Below are 21,004 nucleotides of genomic sequence, written 5' to 3'. Positions count from 1 at the left end.
GGTGAATCATAAAAGTGATATAGGAATTGTCTATTGTAAAAGCCACAGAGACGGTTAGGCATTAGTTATGCGCCCTGTAGCGGTTTTCATTTATAGCTATGCTGTCAGCTGGCTCCAAAGGAGCACGATAGTGCCTTGCCCACTTCTAGACAGTGACAGACAGTTGTATTGGGACTTATTTCATTTGGCAATTTTCATTATTTGTCTTTTTCCTAAGTGTGGCTGGAACTTGCAGAGTTTCACTCCGTGGAATTTTGCGGAGTTACATAAAAACTCTGTGAGATTCCGTGGAGTAACGTGGGCGGAATTCAGCACGTTGTGCTGCTCACGCTGATTTTTAGCACCGGGAGCTGATTCTGCACAGTAAAATCGGCACAAACGACACTAGGCTGCCCAGCAGGGGGCCCTGTTTCTTTCTGCCGCCTGATTAGATTTTCTACTTGAGCGGCAGCTTTCTTAATGCAAACGATTGCAGTGTTCTGCAACCGCCCACGTTGAGAAATCTCACGAGTTGTTCTTTAACAACCCTAAATATAACACTAACATGGTCCTTACTTTTAGCACTTATCACCTTCTTCACTCAATTCCTATCCAAAATAGACAAATTAATGATGTACATCAAATATAATTCCATTGAAAAGCAACACTCTTATCCTGATCATTCACAGGTCCCAAATCTCCTAGATGGCTTCTCTCTCCGCAAACCAGCCACATGCAGTACAAACTCTGTGAACTGGTGTGCAGTTACTTTGGCAGTATTGTGCACAGATTCGATAATTGTTGAGGTGGTCATATTTATGCATGCATTTTACAGCAAGAAGGAGTCCCTCTTGTTTTCAATCCTGCCTGCATTGATTCTTGGTCTAAAAACAACAAAGTCTGGTCTTGCAGACTTGAATTACAGACCTAATGGCAACATTAATTTGTATCCTTACAATCTTAACATACCTAGCTACCAAACATTTTCAAAAGTAGCTATATTTCAACATCTTATGGGATCCAAGACAGTTAGAGTCTTCTCCATTCTACAGTGCACAGATGGCCACATAAGTGCCTTAATATCTTTAATTTATTCAACAAAAAAAACTCTTAACAAGTGTGTATCCTCCTTCACCTACATGTGGATTTGGACACAGCAGATCATTTTTCTACTCTGGCTTGCAAATAAGATGAGGTAAACAAAAGGGTAGTAGGTGGAATACTTAATTAATGACACCCACTGGTAAATAATCTGGGCTTCATTTCAGTCCATCATTGTTTTCTCACTATGCAACTCCAGTGGTGCATGAACTACCAAGCCAGGACTCCTCTGAACAGGAAAGAAGCCACCTCGGATGGTTTCAGCCTGTTTAGGTCTCATGAGGGAGGTGCAGCTTGATTCTTATAGCACTATGACTAAGGGACTGACACTTGGAAATATCCATCACCCATATGGTTTCAAATTGAGGAAACCAAACAAGTCATAGGGAAATGCTTCCATGATTCCAAACCACTGGCAAATACTCTGGACCGCATTCCTATGCACATTTTTTGTGCCCTCTTTGACACTTCTGAGAAGAACTTCCCACGTGCAAATTATGCGTGGTCTTCAACCAGGAGGAACTGGACAGCGCCAGGCTGTTTACCCTTTGAATGGGTAACAAGCAACTGCAGAACAGAAAGTTGTGCATCTGCAAAGCAATCATAGCATGGATAACTTTTTCTATCAAACAGAACACATCCATTACAAATACACAGCGGAACAGCTTTGTTATCCAAAATCTTGTTGCAAATATTCTTCAATATGTATGTACCCAGTTTACTGGGAAAAAAACCTTAGAACACTTTTATCACATGTATTCACAGGGCACTAATATTAGTTAATATTATACATCTTTGACAATATCTAGTCATGAATTCCAGTTTGTTCTGTAAACCTTTAATCCTAGATGAAATATCCCAATCAGGCAGCATGTAACATCACCTTCTGGCCAAAGAAAACCATTTTTAGGATATCATAAGTCAAGCCTAGCCTATTAAAATGTCCTACTGCCAGGTCTTCTCAGTACATTTATGAAGAAGAATAAACTTCCTTAATACAAGGCTGCCATAATCCTCTTCCAGTAAAGAACAGACAGGCACCTTAATGTACTGCATTGGATACCGTTAGCAGGCAGAATAAAATATAAAGACCATCTGCATCTTCTGCTCGGTCTTCTGAAAGACTGGACCAAAATGTATACACTCCAATTTCTTGAACGTAGATAACATCAGACCCATGACATCATGTAATATAGCACTTGCCAGCTTGGTTACGAACAAAAAGACGTGTTAGCATGTGGAAAATTGTGTTTCACCAGTGTAATCTTGAGTAATTACCAAATTTCCCTTTATGGCAAATGTGTGAAATGTTCAACATTTAACATCTCACCAAATCTTTCATGTTTTTTTCTTTAACTCCTTCGCTGCTTCTGACGGCCAATGGCCGTTGCACGCACTAACTTCGTAGTGCTGCGCACGTCCGTTGGCCGTCGCGGCCCCGCCGCTGAGCTAAACCGCTGCACCACGCCGGAATTGCCGATGAGGTTAAGGGCACTAGTTTGAATAGAAAATGCCTTGCAGAGAGACCTTTTCACCTCTAATGTTCCCTGAATGTGTTTCCTACAATACCATGTTTGACTCTTCTGATCCAGGAATAGACAGGCGGAAAAAAGTTACTCAAGATGCTTATGAAGTGCATTTAATGGATGTGAAAATGTTTTTTATTAGTTGGGATGGATTGGTGTCTACTACAAGTAATACATTCACTACCTTGCTAGGTCCAGTCAATGCATTAAGTAATTTATACCTGAGCCTAACTCAAAGTAATTATGTAAAGCATTTAGAAGTGCCCAAAGAGTAAAAAATTCAAAAACACATCACAACACAATAAATCCATAAAAATAATGACACCAACATGACAAAAATCCAATTAGTGGGACTGGAGGTATGATTTTTAGGTGAGAATAGTGCCCAAAAGTGCAAAGTGCCAATGGTAGTCGATGCTCGCAGTAGACTTGAATCTAGGTGTGATTCAGGTCCATACAACTATAGGAGTACACTGCCAAGGTCCCTAAGACCTCAAATAGAGCATTTAGAGACTCTCAGGGAGCGTGGCGAAAGGCAACCGAAAAGTCCTGTCAGTTGCAGTTGCCACTGTTCAGCTAGTATTCTTTACAGGAATGTCATCTTCAGCCTTTTTGTGTTTCTTAAGCCACTCAGGGAATCAGACTATGATCTTTGGACTCACATCCTTCTCACAGTTCACAGATGCTAAGGGCATGTGGGGTGTACTATGGAAATCATAGTGTTCTCCCATATCTAACACTAACATCCTGTTTGAAGATGACACTGTACCCACAACAAACCCAAGGACACAAGTCTAGTAGTACAAAATCGGGATCCTTCAGCAACCAGATAGGCAGAACCAAACAATTGTTCTAGCATCCTGTTTGCTTCTTTTGAAGGGGGCAGAACATTTACATGTTCTTCAGACAGACCTGTTGAGCAGGATTTGACACTTGGTTGCCAACAGGAGGGGCACAGCCCCAACACTGCACATTCTATCAAGGTCTGAGAATTCACATCTACCATCCAGGTCAGCCTATTGTGTGTTCCTGGGGGAATTCCATACCTCAAGGATGAGAGTAGCTGGAAAGCTAATACAAATTAGTCCACTAAAATCGTAGGCAGGTAAAGGGTAACTTTCTAAAAGTTACCTTTTCTTAATATATATTAAAAATCTAACATACCATTATTTTTTCTTTTTAAATTCTGTTTATTGAAGTCAAGCAAAGCGTACTTACACATCACTGCAATTATAACAATAAAGAAACATCACAGATTAGGGAGGGAAGTATACTAGAGGGGCATAGTTCTACCCATCGAAACAGTCCCCTCCCATCAAACAGGGTGAGTTAACATAGAGCATGATATAGAGTCCTCCCAGGGCAGAAGCCATAAGGCCAAAGGGCCAGAGTCAGAGGGGGGCTCATGAGTAAGATCCAAATAAGGCTTTCCATACTGAGTCTGAATGACCAGTAAAAAGGTGACACAGCAATGTGACTGAGCATGCAATAAAGGTGAAGTGACTTGAACTCCTACATTCTGGGTGGTATCCCAATCTGGACAGTAGCTATATTACATTGCAGTATTAAAAAAGACAATCGTTGCTTCATATTAAAACAAACAAAGATAACCAAACAAAGGAAGACCGAGACAGTAAAGAGAAGAAGAGCAGAATAGAAATAGAAAAAAAAGGATTCAACAAAGGGAGAGAAGAGCCCTCTTGGCAAGGGGGGGGGGGGGGGGGGGCGAAGAGGGCTGTGGGGAAAAGGGAGTCACTGCCAAGTGCGCCATGGGGAGACAGTGACCATTTATTTTTAATACCTATTGAAAATAGTGGTTTAACTATTTTTAATGGGTCCCATTCCTGAGTTAGCAGGATTAGTATTTTAATCTGCACCTCTACATAGTACAGTTAAGCTTGCCATAGTGAAAATAGCTGTATGGGCTTTGTAACTTTGCCCAATGCATTTCGGGGCTTGCCCTTCTTCAGGGGACTTTATATATTGTGTGAATTCAATCCGCTTGTGTGTTCTTAATGGGTTCACGAGGGTAGATATCCACGCGTGCACAAGAACACGGGAGGTATTCATCGGTTAAAAGCAATGGCTGGTCCCGATGAGGAATGCCACTATACCTCTTGCAATTTGTAAAACGACATCGGACGGTACGGAACCGATCCATTAGAAGAATACCTCCCGTGTTTCTTGTGCAAGCGTCAATATCTACCCTCATGAACCCATTAGGAACACACAAGCAGATTGAATTCACACAATATATAAAGTACCCTGAAGAAGGGCAAACCCCGAAATGCATTGGGCACACAAGGAAAGATTATGATGAAAGCAATAATAATGATGAAGAATCAAATGCAGTAATAAAATAACAATAAAAGAAAAAAAGCATATCTTGAACTTTTTTGAAGTGGAATGACCTTATTGAAAAGTACCCTAGAGTGCAGCTAGGTGACGTTGCCCACTGTTGGGATAACGCATTAACAGAGTTTACTCACCACCCTCAAACTCAGGAGGGGCTACCCAGCCGCACCTACCCACATAATCACCTGGATTTACTACACAAATTGACCCAAGGAGTGCGATTGTTCATATCCTTTGTAACTTAGGGACATATTGGCATTCATTTTCTACATGTTCCACTTTTAAATACAATGCCCACTGCCTTGTCTGCTACAAGACCTACAATTGGGCAACTTAATAATATTTAAAACAGGGGGTTTTTACTGTCATAAATGGTTATTTTAACAAGTCATACTGCAGGTTTAACTGTGGCAGTGAGGGTACAATGGTACACCTGAAGCTATGTTTCCTAGTCACGCTAGTAGATGGCACATTAAGTGATGCAGTCCATAGGTGTCCTTTAACTTTCCATGCAGCTTCTACACCGTATACTATTGTGTTATATGCTAGCTAATCCCTGAGTAGCGTATTTAATTAATTTCAACATGTTTTATGAATAAGAGCAGACACACTGGGCACTGGACAGCTGTGCCCCAGTGTGCAGCGTCTAAAAACCAGCAATAAAATTCATCAAAACATTTGGGTTGACCATGCGAAAAGGAGAGATTTTCTCACAATGTAATATGCATAATTTTGTGAAAAGTGTGCATATTTAATAAATATTACACATAATCCCCACTCCGCTCACCAAAAATATCATACATGTTACTTGTACATCAGAGGACAACTCTGCAGTGACCTTATGTATGGTTTAAGGACAATTCTGAATTCAACTCAAAGAAAACATTAATGGCGGATTCAAAAATGTTAACCGAAAATGGCCTCCTCATCTCTCCCTGCCTTGCCTCTTCCTCTTTATCATTATATCCACAACTTTACATGCCATTTCTCACCTTGCTGGTAGAGCCAAATACATTAAAGCCTCCACATTTAGTACCATAAAAATAATTACACACAATTAAATTAATTGGTATATTATTAATATTTACAAAGCGAATCCCTTTCTCCTTCCTGCAGGAGATTAATTTTTTTTGTCTATTCACAAATTGATTGCTGAAGTATGTTATATTTTGTTTGGTTGCTATATTCATTTAACATTTATTTCTTGGTTTTGCAGCACCTATACACAGTACCAAAAGAGGGGTCCTCATCCAATTCACCTTCTCATGGTATGGTATATGGCGTTGTACATCGTTCGGACAATAAGCATCAGAATGAAGTCGTTGTTTATGAATGGTCTACTCATCAGCTAAAGGAAGAGATGAACTACATTAAAGATGTGAGTCACATAATTATTCCAAAGCAAAATTCATATATAGCTTGTAATATGCAGATGTCTGTATAATGATAAACTTCTTCAAAAGAAAAATATTCTAGGGTTTTTATGCAACATTCGATTCTTTTGTAGGAGGGCATGTGGTGATTTTTAGTTATCTGTACATAGGAAGTAATGAGGCACATGAAACCCAGGAGTATATAATTGAAGGATCAACTATAAGTGAATGACATTAAGCATCTAAAGTCTAAATCTGTATCAAATATGTTCAAACCAAATGGGATGGTTGTGTCATTCATAGACTGCTTAACAGAAGCTATTCGCATAACTGATGGTGTCTCACATGGAACGCATACATTGAAAACAATGTGTGTAATTGTGACCTCTTTCTCCTCAAGATCATTAGGAAAAACATCAATTGTAGCTATGAACACATAATCTAAAATATTTCCTATATTAATCAATAATCATGTTTGTTGCTTTTCCTTGTAGTCACATTTATGCATTGCTCCACCACATAGGAAATTCCCTTTCAATGAAACAGCAATCCAATAGGCCTTGTTTTTTTAAAAGTGTTGGACCTGGCCCTTTCTTTGTAGGGCTGTTCCCAAATCTATTGCCCTCCTCCTGTATTTGTTCTGACCTGTTTTTGTGGCTTTAGGACTCTGGGCACTTTACCAATTCTAATCCGTGCTAAGGTACACATGCTCTCCGTGTAAATTGTAATGGTAATTGATTATCATATTGATTTATTGGTAAGTGCCTAGTACAGTCAACTCTATGTGCAGAGGACCTGTAAACCAAAGGTATGCAACTGTAGTGTATGTGCTTGCAGTTTTAAACTGTCATATCGAACTGGTAAGTTTACCCACTGGCCAGGCCCACCTTGCCTTTTCTTACATGGAAGGCACCCCTAATGTAGGCCCAAGGATGCCCCATGGGCAGGGTACAGTGTATGTGAAAGGCAAGACATGTACTGGTTTGTTTTACATGTCCTGATTGTGAAATACTACCAGTTTGGTTTTTCACTATTGTGAGGTCTATCTCTCCCTATAGGTTAGCATTGAAGCTGCCTTGTAACATTTTACAGGTGTAAATTCCCATTGGGAAGATCTAGAGAGTTGGAAAATGGTCTCTCGGAGCTCAGGATTTAAAACCACATCTAAAAATCCAATTTTTAGAAAGTGGGCATTTTTGTGCTTTATAACAACAAAAAGTATCCAGGAGTCCTGACTCAGTGTTTTACTCGAGGCTTACCACTATGTGACTTAGACTGTGTGAATTCAAGTGTTAACCAACATTCAGTATGCAACTTAGGGCAGGAAATATTCCCATCAGTTGCCGCTCTGTACCACCATTTTTTCATCATTTGGGTCCTCCATACCCTGGAGTTTATACACAGAGCTGGTCACACTGTGAGTGGTGTGAGGACTGTGTGTGTAAGAGGACCGATGTGGGTGGTATCTTAAGAATGATGTCGACAAGGTTTACACTTGAGGGAAGCAGTGCAGTGAGGGATGAGTGAAAGTGAGTAAAATTAGGTGGACCCGAGTAGAAAAATGATTTATTGGTTTCTCTCGGACCCCTAAGACTAAAAACAGGTGCAAAAGGTAGATTTGACAATATATCTACATGCAAGTGGTCAACATGTTTCTGCATTTACCAGGAGTGTTCCCTATGCATTCTTCAGGACCATGATATTGCTACTGCTTGCTTTCATAAGTGAGAAATAAAATTTAAAATGGAAAATTTCACCTGAAAAGCAGGTGTAGAATCTCCGCCACAGTCTAAAAACAAGTCACATAAGAAGAAAGGAAAAAAGAAAAACAACATGGAATTATGGAATGCACTACAAACATTGCGCTATTCCTGTGCTCACGTATATGCAATTTGCACGAACATGGTAACACTCACCCAATACTTGTGGGGAAGGCGCCTCACCTCACCTGGCTGGAGCTCAGGTAAAATAGGAGCACTGCTCTGTTAGCAAAAGAACAATAACAGGGACATTCAACCGTGTCAGTAGGACAAAGCAAGAGAAAACTAAGTTTGTACCAATATACTCGGTGTCAGACCGAGACATCTACGTGTAACAATAGGGGCCGTAGCGAGGTATAGCCATGTACGATGCCCGTATTGTTGCTCGAGGAGGACTACCACAGGCACTCACCTCTCCGTCAGTGTCTCCAAACGTCCCTCTGGGCTCTTCTGGGGAGGCACCGAACAAGGGAAATGGGCGGGTATATCAGTGGAGGTTACTGGGCGAGTGTGATGCATGATGGGAATTGTAGTTCCTCGCTAGACGGTAAACAGTGGTATTGGAATTTTTGAGGAAGACTGTGTATTGTTATAGTGACATCCATGGAATAGGTTCGTTAAGACCATCCTTGTCACTATTCAGTTTGTACACCCATTTTTGATCAATTCTGAATAGGAATTTACCGACATCTGGACAATGATCGGGTATTGTGGGTTGCTCTAAAATCGTCCATTGGAATTCGCTCGGCCCATGTCCTTTCTCTAGGAAGTGTGCTGTTAAGCGAGTAGCTTGTTTTCGACAGCGGACTGTGCTTTTGTGTTCTCCAATTCTTATTTTTGTTTTGCGGGTTGTCATGCCGACGTACCTCTTTGAACACGGGCACGTGATCATGTAGATCGTGTTTTCGCTGTTACAATTGGTGAACTTGCGCTGTTGCCAGGGGCACGATGTTCCGATGTCAACACTGGTGGTTCTCGTGGTTTGAGGGCATGCTGAGCAGTTGCCACAGGGGTGGTGTCCTTGTACAGGTGGCATGTCCCATAATGTTCCGATTTGTCGGGGTGTTTTATTTTTCGGTCTGGTATGGACCAAGTGGTCTCTTATATTTGGTCCTCTCTTGAATGCAAAAAGGGGTGGTGGTAGGGTGTCTCCACTGGTGTTTAGAATGGACCAGTGTTTTGTTATGATCTTTCGAACTTCATTTGATCTCGTATGGAACGTGTTAACGAAAGTCATCCTCTGGGTCTTCTCTTTCTGAATGGCAACCTCTAAGAGGGCTTCTCTGTTATTATTAGAGGCCCTTTTCTTGGACTGGCGGATAATCCTCGCCGGATATTTCTTTTCCCGCAAGAATTTGGAGAGTGTCCCGGAATGTTTCTCAAATGATTCTTTAGTTGAGCAGTTCCTTTTTAATCTGAGAAATTGTCCAAATGGTAAATTTTCTCTTAAGGACCTCGGATGGCAACTTTCAAAATTGAGCAACGAGTTGCGTGCCATCGGTTTCCTGTACAGTTCTGTGTTGAGCCCCTCTTCTGTGACTACAATTAGAAGGTCAAGGAATGGCAGTTCCCTCTTGCTACATTCCACAGTGAATTTCAGAAACTGATTGCAGTTATTTAACCAACTGTGGAATTCCTGAAGGCTGGTCTCAGTGCCTCTCCATACCACAAGGATATCGTCTATGTATCGCTTCCAAAGTCGGAGCGATACATAGTATGGGTTGTCTTGATGCAGGATTTTGGTTTGTTCCAAGGCATGGACGTATAAATTCGCCAAGCTCGGCGCAAAAACGCTGCCCATACTGGTGCCAGACGTCTGGAGGTAGATGGTATCCTCAAATTTGAAGTAGTTTTCCTTCATTGCTAGTTCTGCCAACTCCATAATGAATGAGACCGGAGTGATTGTTTGAAGGTCTCTTTCTTGGAGAATATTGCCCACCACTTCCAAGGTTTCTGTTTGTGGGATAGATGTATATAGGGACTCTACATCAAAGGATACTAGTAGGTCCAAGTTAGGGTCAAATTCTACAGTTGGTAGGAGTCGAAGTACATCTTTTGTGTCCTTAAGATAGGTTGGCATTTCCTTCACAATGGGATTGAGGAAAAAATCAACAAAGGTTGACAGAGGCTCCAGTATAGACCCAATTCCAGAGATGATAGGTCTACCCGGGGGTGGTCTCTGGGGTTTGTGCACCTTTGGCAGACAATAAAAATAAGGGATTGTGGGATGAGAAGTGCACAGAAATTGTCCTTCTTGAGGGGTTATCCATCCTTGTGATGTGGCCTCTTCGACCAGATGGTTGATTTTGTTTTTCAATCTCTCAGTTGGATCATCTTTTAAAAGTCGATAGGATCTATGGTCCTGTAACTGTCTCAGGCATTCCTGTCTGTAGGTGTCTCTGTCTAAGATGACAATCCCTCCGCCCTTGTCTGCAGGCTTAATTATGATCGATTCGTTGGTCGTAAGTGCTTGCAGAGCCAGTTTCTCTTTATTTGGTAAATTCACATAAGATCTCGGTTTCTTTGTTTTGAACAATAGGTCAATATCAGTTTCTACTGCCTCCTCAAAGGTTTGGACCCTTGTTGGTAATCCAATTGTTGTAGGATTGAAAGTGGAGGGTCTTTTCAAACCAGTGTTGGCAACAGATCCAATGTTATCACCTGGATTTTGTTTTGCAAAAAAGTAGTGCAGTCTCACCTTTCTAAATAGTTTCGAGATCTCAATTTGAGTATTGAATTGGTCACCTTCGTGGGTGGCCACAAAGCCAAGCCCACGATTAAGGAGATTCTCTTCATCACTAGAAAGGACATGGGAGCTCAAATTGATCACGAGGCTTGGTGGTCGGTTGTCCCGCTCGTTCCAGCTCCCTCTTGTGGTATCCTCTTGCCACTCCTCAGGTCCATGGTCGGTTGTTGTACCGGAGTTGCCCAGCGGACTTGTGGTCCTTGACCTTGTCTTCTTCTCCCTCTGTTGCTCCTCTGGCCATACCCTAAAAAAGGCTGCTGTCCTTGGATTTGTTGCATTTGTGGTGGGAAGAAGGGATGTCCCATTGGAGGGAAATTGGGGCCATACATCCACGGACCCGGTTGCCAAAACTGTTGGAAGTTATTTTGACCAAAGTTATTACCTCTGCGGCCTCTTCTGTTACCACGTCCTTTCGGAGGACCTCCACTACCTCGCTGCGATGTATCGGAATCGCTAGAATTATCATCCGAGCTAGAGGTGGCATAGTTTGAGCCTCTTCGACCTCCATTTTGATTGTACGTAGGTGGGACATATGAGTCACTAGTATATGGATATACTTTTTCTCTGGAGAACTTAGCTAGGTCTTTTTTGAATTTCTCCATTTTCGTGAAGAGAATTGATTCCTTAAACTCGGTATTTTTCTTATTGGTGTCGTCCTGTCCAGTTTTAAAGGCAGGATTTTTTAGGGTAGTTTTGATTTTACCTTCTAGGAGTTGTATCTCAACCAGAAGGTTGAGGAGGCAGTAGAAACTGATATTGACATATTGTTCAAAACAAAGAAACCGAGATCTTATGTGAATTTACCAAATAAAGAGAAACTGGCTCTGCAAGCACTTACGACCAACGAATCTATCATAATTAAGCCTGCAGACAAGGGCGGAGGGATTGTCATCTTAGACAGAGACACCTACAGACAGGAATGCCTGAGACAGTTACAGGACCATAGATCCTATCGACTTTTAAAAGATGATCCAACTGAGAGATTGAAAAACAAAATCAACCATCTGGTCGAAGAGGCCACATCACAAGGATGGATAACCCCTCAAGAAGGACAATTTCTGTGCACTTCTCATCCCACAATCCCTTATTTTTATTGTCTGCCAAAGGTGCACAAACCCCAGAGACCACCCCCGGGTAGACCTATCATCTCTGGAATTGGGTCTATACTGGAGCCTCTGTCAACCTTTGTTGATTTTTTCCTCAATCCCATTGTGAAGGAAATGCCAACCTATCTTAAGGACACAAAAGATGTACTTCGACTCCTACCAACTGTAGAATTTGACCCTAACTTGGACCTACTAGTATCCTTTGATGTAGAGTCCCTATATACATCTATCCCACAAACAGAAACCTTGGAAGTGGTGGGCAATATTCTCCAAGAAAGAGACCTTCAAACAATCACTCCGGTCTCATTCATTATGGAGTTGGCAGAACTAGCAATGAAGGAAAACTACTTCAAATTTGAGGATACCATCTACCTCCAGACGTCTGGCACCAGTATGGGCAGCGTTTTTGCGCCGAGCTTGGCGAATTTATACGTCCATGCCTTGGAACAAACCAAAATCCTGCATCAAGACAACCCATACTATGTATCGCTCCGACTTTGGAAGCGATACATAGACGATATCCTTGTGGTATGGAGAGGCACTGAGACCAGCCTTCAGGAATTCCACAGTTGGTTAAATAACTGCAATCAGTTTCTGAAATTCACTGTGGAATGTAGCAAGAGGGAACTGCCATTCCTTGACCTTCTAATTGTAGTCACATAAGAGGGGCTCAACACAGAACTGTACAGGAAACCGATGGCACGCAACTCGTTGCTCAATTTTGAAAGTTGCCATCCGAGGTCCTTAAGAGAAAATTTACCATTTGGACAATTTCTCAGATTAAAAAGGAACTGCTCAACTAAAGAATCATTTGAGAAACATTCCGGGACACTCTCCAAATTCTTGCGGGAAAAGAAATATCCGGCGAGGATTATCCGCCAGTCCAAGAAAAGGGCCTCTAATAATAACAGAGAAGCCCTCTTAGAGGTTGCCATTCAGAAAGGTAAGACCCAGAGGATGACTTTCGTTAACACGTTCCATACGAGATCAAATGAAGTTCGAAAGATCATAACAAAACACTGGTCCATTCTAAACACCAGTGGAGACACCCTACCACCACCCCTTTTTGCATTCAAGAGAGGACCAAATATAAGAGACCACTTGGTCCATACCAGACCGAAAAATAAAACACCCCGACAAATCGGAACATTATGGGACATGCCACCTGTACAAGGACACCACCCCTGTGGCAACTGCTCAGCATGCCCTCAAACCACGAGAACCACCAGTGTTGACATCGGAACATCGCGCCCCTGGCAACAGCGCAAGTTCACCAATTGTAACAGCGAAAACACGATCTACATGATCACGTGCCCGTGTTCAAAGAGGTACGTCGGCATGACAACCCGCAAAACAAAAATAAGAATTGGAGAACACAAAAGCACAGTCCGCTGTCGAAAACAAGCTACTCGCTTAACAGCACACTTCCTAGAGAAAGGACATGGGCCGAGCGAATTCCAATGGACGATTTTAGAGCAACCCACAATACCCGATCATTGTCCAGATGTCGGTAAATTCCTATTCAGAATTGAGCAAAAATGGGTGTACAAACTGAATAGTGACAAGGATGGTCTTAACGAACCTATTCCATGGATGTCACTATAACAATACACAGTCTTCCTCAAAAATTCCAATACCACTGTTTACCGTCTAGCGAGGAACTACAATTCCCATCATGCATCACACTCGCCCAGTAACCTCCACTGATATACCCGCCCATTTCCCTTGTTCGGTGCCTCCCCAGAAGAGCCCAGAGGGACGTTTGGAGACACTGACGGAGAGGTGAGTGCCTGTGGTAGTCCTCCTCGAGCAACAATACGGGCATCGTACATGGCTATACCTCGCTACGGCCCCTATTGTTACACGTAGATGTCTCGGTCTGACACCGAGTATATTGGTACAAACTTAGTTTTCTCTTGCTTTGTCCTACTGACACGGTTGAATGTCCCTGTTATTGTTCTTTTGCTAACAGAGCAGTGCTCCTATTTTACCTGAGCTCCAGCCAGGTGAGGTGAGGCGCCTTCCCCACAAGTATTGGGTGAGTGTTACCATGTTCGTGCAAATTGCATATACGTGAGCACAGGAATAGCGCAATGTTTGTAGTGCATTCCATAATTCCATGTTGTTTTTCTCTTTTCCTTTCTTCTTATGTGACTTGTTTTTAGACTGTGGCGGAGATTCTACACCTGCTTTTCAGGTGAAATTTTCCATTTTAAATTTTATTTCTCACTTATGAAAGCAAGCAGTAGCAATATCATGGTCCTGAAGAATGCATAGGGAACACTCCTGGTAAATGCAGAAACATGTTGACCACTTGCATGTAGATATATTGTCAAATCTACCTTTTGCACCTGTTTTTAGTCTTAGGGGTCCGAGAGAAACCAATAAATCATTTTTCTACTCGGGTCCACCTAATTTTACTCACTTTCACTCATCCCTCACTGCACTGCTTCCCTCAAGTGTAAACCTTGTCGACATCATTCTTAAGATACCACCCACATCGGTCCTCTTACACACACAGTCCTCACACCACTCACAGTGTGACCAGCTCTGTGTATAAACTCCAGGGTATGGAGGACCCAAATGATGAAAAAATGGTGGTACAGAGCGGCAACTGATGGGAATATTTCCTGCCCTAAGTTGCATACTGAATGTTGGTTAACACTTGAATTCACACAGTCTAAGTCACATAGTGGTAAGCCTCGAGTAAAACACTGAGTCAGGACTCCTGGATACTTTTTGTTGTTATAGTTGTACGATTGGGGCATGTATCCAGTGTAGAGTCATAAAACAGCCCTCAGACCCTCCCCTAAGTAGTGTTTTTTCGCATTTTTGTGCTTTGCCATCATGTGCTTCTGCCTGCCCGTGGAATCAGCGTCTCGTTTAGACTGACAGCTGGGTTTTTTGTGCATTTACTCTTGACGGTCACACAAAGGAAGCATAGGTGTGCCCTGCATATCCCGATGACCCATCACCAGTCTGATAGGCCTTTCTGAGCTAGGGTGGTGGGAGGAGCTGTCACTGACACCTGCATAGGGCTGTGCCCGACCTCTCACAATGCTGTCTCTGCATCCCTGTAGAGTGTCTGGAGCCAAGGCAGAGCAAGGCAGGATCTTGTGGGCAATAAAGACTTTTCTTTGAAGGATATAAGTATTAGACCTAAATCCCCAGACTTTTAGAACGTTTCTGGATTGAAGACGAGCTGAAGAGCTGTCAGGAGGAGTACTGCCCCTTTGCTGGGTGTGGATTTTATGGGCTGGCTTGAAGTTGCTGCTTCTGTTTGTGAGCAGCGAAGGAACTGGACTTTGCCGTTTTATCCTGCTTTCCAGGTTTCTCCAAGAGCTTCTGTGTGCTTGCCTCATGTTAAAAAGTCTCAAGACTTCACCTTCAACTACAGCACCTGAACTCCAGTTCTGACCTACCAAGAGGGCCTAACTCCTGTTCTGGACCATTGGAGGTGCTTGCTGGGATGTAACTTGAAGAAAAGGATTTCTGGCGCTGTCACCAATACGGCTGCCTGCACCTATGTCGTGGTCACTGCTCGCTGGGAGAGTGCAACACCAACCCTGACAACACCGCAGCACTGGTCTCAATAATGACGATGTGTCTCGCTGACCTGGATGCCGCTGCCTGCACCGTGGGCATGCCTTGTTGCACCAACTTCGAATGCACGGCAACATTGGGCTCACTGACGCATAAGCACTGTCACCAACACCACTGCTTACATCAATGCATTGGCCGCCGCCTCTCCACCTTCAAATATACTGCAGACATATGCTGACGACAACAGGGCCTTTGGCGCTAGTGCCCCAGCATGGATGCTACACCGCTGCCTGCGCCTAAGCCACAGACACTGCATCATGACGGGCACGACGCACCACCTGCAACAACACCGAGTCTCAGCCTTGCCAACGCCAGCACTCCTGATTTCGATCACATGGCGTTCGACCTGCAATGTCTGTGACTTCAAGGACTCACCAACTTCTGCTCTGATGTGCAGCACCGAGGCTTCGCGACTCCATTGGCGCCTCACCGCCGCATTTCACTGCAAGGTCCTCGAGGCCTCTACAACTCCAAGGTACTGTTTGCGGGTCTTCCCCGACACACTTACTGACCCTCGGCTCCATTGATATCAGGCTTAACTGTTGGATTTGTTGGTAATGATGACATCGTCATAGCCCCGCTTGTTGCTATCGACATCAAGGAACTGCATTTCTTTAGATATGCTTGTGTTAGCTGGATTTTTGTCGTTTTGGTCTTGTCGATTAGATAAATATTGCCTATTTTTATAAACTGGTGTGGTGTCCATTTATAGTGTTTTTACTGTCACTGTGTGTTTTATGTACAAATGCTTTATATATTGCCTATGGGATAAGCCTGGCTGCTCTGTCAAGCTACCAAGGGGGTGAGCAGGGATAATCTTGGGTGTGTAACTGCCATTACCCTGACTAGTGTGGTGGGTTCTGCCTGGCTTAGGTGCATAGGATTTTTCTTCATAATACTGTTTAACTATTTTTGGGCCCAGAATTTCCATATGTTTCATGTTCACTTTTCTGATTAGTAATAATAGGGATACAATTATATTCTGTACTGTCTCTCGTAAACCCATTTTTCTGCATCTCAAATCATCAATACTGGTCTCTGCTATAGACATGGTCAGGGAGGGGTCCATCTTCTTGCATCATTTGAGAAAGAGATCACTCCTTCACATGAGTCGACTCGGATAAAAGTTGGTTTGACCATGTCATTGCTAATTTTGTTGATTTTGTGAGGTAAAAGTAGGTGACGAGGAAGGTGAAAATTCTGCAGGAGGTATTTTTTCTATTCTCTGTTGGGAAAACCTTTCAAAGGGCGGATAAGGTGGATTTCAGTGTAGCTGAACTTAGATTTGATCCCTCTGGGTATTGATTTTCACAGTCACGAGTTTGACTCCTCTTCTTACCAGTGCCCTATGGAGACCTATATTCTTGCCCTGCCTCCCCTATTGAAATATTTGACTTATCCCATATATGCCATAACTGCAGTATGTTTCAAATGTTTTTGTTTTTCTACAGTGATAGCATACAACATTTCATCAAGGTGGGCTTGAGCAAAATTGGAACCCAAACTAGTGCACTAAAACATATGGAGCCTACTGGTTCGAGTAAAATAGTAATTGCATCCCTCTGCATGAAAGTGTTCTAATTTAAAGTTGCATAAATAGGAGCAAAGAAGGAGAATATAGCAGCAGCTAAAGAAATAGGCATTATTTCTGTGAACATGGGCTCTGTTGCACGTGGGGTGTTTTGTAGATATCTGGTTTCAGTGAAAGGCCTACAACATAGACAGCATGTAAATTAAACAACTCTTAGCATGTGTAGGAAAGTGCCCCTTCATGCATGGCTGCCCCTCCCCCACTTTTTGCTTAAATGTTGATGTACTTTCACTGAGTGTGCCCTGTGTTCCTGCCAACCAGGTACCCAGGGCCTATGTTCTTTCCCCAAACTGTACTGTTGCAAAACCCAACTGGCAACTCTATAGTCTATGTAAGTCCCTTGTAAAAGGTACCACGGGTACCAAGTGCACTGTGGCCAGGGAAGGCCTCTAAGGGCAGCAGCACTTATTGTGCCACTTTAGAAGCCCTGTACCTTTACACACACATGCTGCCATGGCAGGCTGAGTGTTTTTGTGCAGAACAAACTGAAGAGTCGACATGGCACACATCCCTGTTTGCCATGCCTACAATCCACTGCCCTGTCATAGGTAAACACCTCTGGCTGGGTGCACTGTACCAGTGGTGAAGGTACACGTGCATGAGCCCTGTACCCCTACAGTGTTCTTAGACATTGTAAGTGCATTAATGTCATAAAGAGTATATGGTCTGCGAGTTTGTCATTACGTACTCCACATCACCATAATGGCTTTACTGAAAACTGGTTAGTTTGGTATCCAACCTTTCAGCACATTAAACCCACACTGATGCCAGTGTGGGATTTAATGAAAAATGCACTCATAGGGCATCTTAGAGATGCCCCCTGAAAAACAACCTAAATCTAGAGTCCTGGCTGAGTGGCTGCTCGCCAGCTGCCACCACTAGACATATTTGTGGACCCCTGGGTCGAGAACCTCCTGCTCTCGGAGTCCTGAAACAAAGCACATCCTGAGACAAGGTGCCAAGCCTCCTCCCCAGGATGGGCAGGGTCAACAAAGGGGAAGCTTCAAAGGCTTGCTGCCCTTGTTATGTTATGTTATCTTATGTTATACTACTTTATAAAGTGCACAGCTGCCCGGCAATGAGGCGTCCCATCGCTAATAGCAAAAATTAGGAGGCTACTAACAAAAACAGGGCCTATAGCGGAGGGAAGAGGTGAGTTTTAATAGCCCTATGAAATGCAAGGTAGTTATTAATGCTGCGGATATGTATTGGAAGAGAATTCCAGAGTTTGGCTGTCAGTGTGCAGAAGGAGCGCCCACCAGCACACACCCTCCTTACCCTGGGAACAACCGCCAGAGGTTGACCCATCGAGCGGAGTTGCCGGTGGGTGTATATGATAAAAACAGATTGGCCAAGATGCCTGGAAAGCAATGCATAGGGACTTAAACTCTACAAGTCTGGCCACCGGCAACCAGTGTAGCCGAAGAATAGCACCGGTAGTAGAACAGGTTCTAGGGAGGCCAAAGAGAGTTCTAGCAGCTGCGTTTTGGAGCCTTGCAGTCTCAGAACGGAGGCCTGAACAATAACCTGCCTGATGGACGGATTGAAACAATCTAACAGCGGTTTCAACCCCTGCAATATACCAAAACAAGTCCCTGTCACTTTTTTAGATTGGACCTGGAAGCTAAGGGCCGAGTCCACCCAAACACCTAGATTTTTCCCCACCTGTTTAGGGGTGGGTGCACAGCCTAGGGTAGCAGACCACCAGCGTTCACTCCACACCTCAGAGTCTCTCCAAAGCAGCAAAACCTCAGACTTGCTGGCGTTGAGCTGGAGGCAGTTGGCAGTCATCCACTCCGCAATAGCAGCGAGATCGCTCCGAAACTTGTGAGCGTCTCGCACTGAATCATCAGAGAGTGCTGCTACCAACTGTGTATCATCTGCATATGACACTGATGTAAGCCCTCTACTCCTGGTCACAGCTGCTAATGGTTTGACATGCAAGTTGAATGGCGTTGGGCTCAGAGCTGAGCCCTGTGGCACACCTTGTTTAATAGTATGTATCTTGGAGGCGAAAGGTGGGGCCGTTACCTGGAAGGTCCTCTCAGAGAGAAAACCGAAGAACCAGTCCAGAAAAGAGACCACAATGCCAGCCTCTCCAACCTTTGCACAGGATCTGGTTGGAAACGGTGTCAAACGCGGCACTGAGATCTAATAAAATCAGTGCCGAAGTACGCCCTGCATTTAGTGCTACCCTCAGATGTTCGGTCACAGCTAGGAGAGCAGACTCCATGTTGTGGCCCGGGCGAAAGCCATTCTGAGAGGGGTCTAGTATGTTATTATCTTCCAAAAATCCGGTCATGATGGAATTTATGTAGGCCTCAGATCTTGGATACCCAAGGCAGGAGAGAAATAGGATGAAAGTTCTCAGGTTTAGCTGTATTGCGGGTGGGATTTTTAGCAGGGGAGCAACCCTTGCTTGCTTCCAAATCCTAGGGACGACTGCCACAGACAGGGACATGTTAATCACCTGACCCAGAGGTGTAAGAAGCACAGGTAGCAATTTCATAAATTGATCAGGCATAAGGTCAGCAGGAGAGCCAGATTTAACCTGGCTACATAGCAAGCACAGCACATCCTGGGAGATCAGTGGGAAAGCAGCAAGAGTGTGAGTAGGAAGGGGTCTAAACACAGGGTCAGGAAACATTGCAGCTTGAGGAAAGTCTTATAAATGTTTTCCACCTTGTTAACAAAAAAGGTGGCAAGAGCCTCACATTGCTCATCCAACGTTATCGAAGGCGCTGCAGATACCCCCTCCAATTTAAGATCTTTAAGTATAGAAAATATACTTTTGGTGGGGTAACTGATGCTCCTGATCTCATCTGCAAAGTAAGCTGCCCGTTCTGTCTAAATAGCCCTTTGATACTTCTTGATGGCTGCCTGATAGTACCCTTTCAGGATCAGGTCATAGTCCCGTCTCCATGCCCGCTCCAACCTTTTACATGCTTTACGCATAGTAGCAAGCTAGTCATTATACCAAGGACTAGATTTAGTATTACTGCACTTAGACCATTTAGCAGGAATAAGTGTGTCCTGAGGCAGGGGATCAAGTCCGATAGTGCTTTGTCTGCAGCATCCAGATCATCCGGCATGCTGAGTGTGTTCATAGAGAGGAGGGCATGGAATTGGTCAGCATAGAAAATACCCATTTCTGAGACATGGGGGCTGTCAAGATGCAGGGTCAAATCACCAATTACGCTAAAATTGGCAGATCTCATTGCCAAGGAATTAACTGTATCGATGAGTGCTGCCCTAAACGCTTTAGAAGGTCCTGGCGGGCGGTAAACCAGTAGCCCGGACATGGTATAGCTACTGTTAAAAGGAATCCCAAAGCGCGCACACTCGCAGCCGACCAGAGTTTCTTTAACAAAAGTGCAGGTGTAGCAGGATTTAAAAACTGCAATGCCGCTCCCTCTAGACTCTCTATTGAGAGTCACAATGCTGAAACCCTGGGGAAGCGCCAAAACTGGCTCAGCCACCATGTCAGCTGACAGCCATGTCTCCGTCAGAAAAAGGACATCAGGAGATAAATCCTGCAGCAGGTCGTAGACATCAGGAAAGTGCTTAGCTAGGGAGCACCAATTAAGGCTAAAAAGTTTGATATTCTGCCTGGAGCAGAGAGGGGAAATGGGGGACGAGGTGATGGTCCAGGAATTAATGCCACAGCTTTTACAGCAGAACGGGCCCCCAGGTATGTTACGTGGAGGATGACTGCAAGAGCTCACTACTTTCCTAATGGCAAGGAGGTCGCCACAGGAGTAAATGGGCTTACCGCTTGCCGAACTGGGAGCATGTCTGGCATCTGGTAACGTTAAGGCGTGCACGGGCGCATACGGGCTAGCCTTAGGCGTGCCTTCGGCACGC

The 21,004-nt window shown here is 43.8% G+C and overlaps 1 protein-coding gene across 3 annotated transcripts in view; it reads left to right on the top strand.

Annotated features, from left to right (window-relative positions):
- Positions 1-21,004, top strand: part of LOC147660921 (myocardial zonula adherens protein-like) — a 500,869-nt gene that overhangs the window by 163,081 nt on the left and 316,784 nt on the right. For all 3 annotated transcript variants that reach the window (XM_086951427.1, XM_086951426.1, XM_086951425.1), the window contains exon 4: positions 6,178-6,339. In XM_086951427.1, the coding sequence (XP_086807553.1) occupies positions 6,178-6,339 (162 nt within the window). The remainder of the gene's footprint in view (positions 1-6,177; positions 6,340-21,004) is intronic.

Source organism: Lissotriton vulgaris, unplaced genomic scaffold (genome assembly GCF_964263255.1).
Source record: "Lissotriton vulgaris unplaced genomic scaffold, aLisVul1.2 SCAFFOLD_371, whole genome shotgun sequence".
Lineage (NCBI taxonomy): Eukaryota > Metazoa > Chordata > Amphibia > Caudata > Salamandridae > Lissotriton > Lissotriton vulgaris.
The sequence above is the reverse complement of the archived record's forward strand: the minus strand, read 5'-3'. Positions and strand labels throughout refer to the sequence as shown.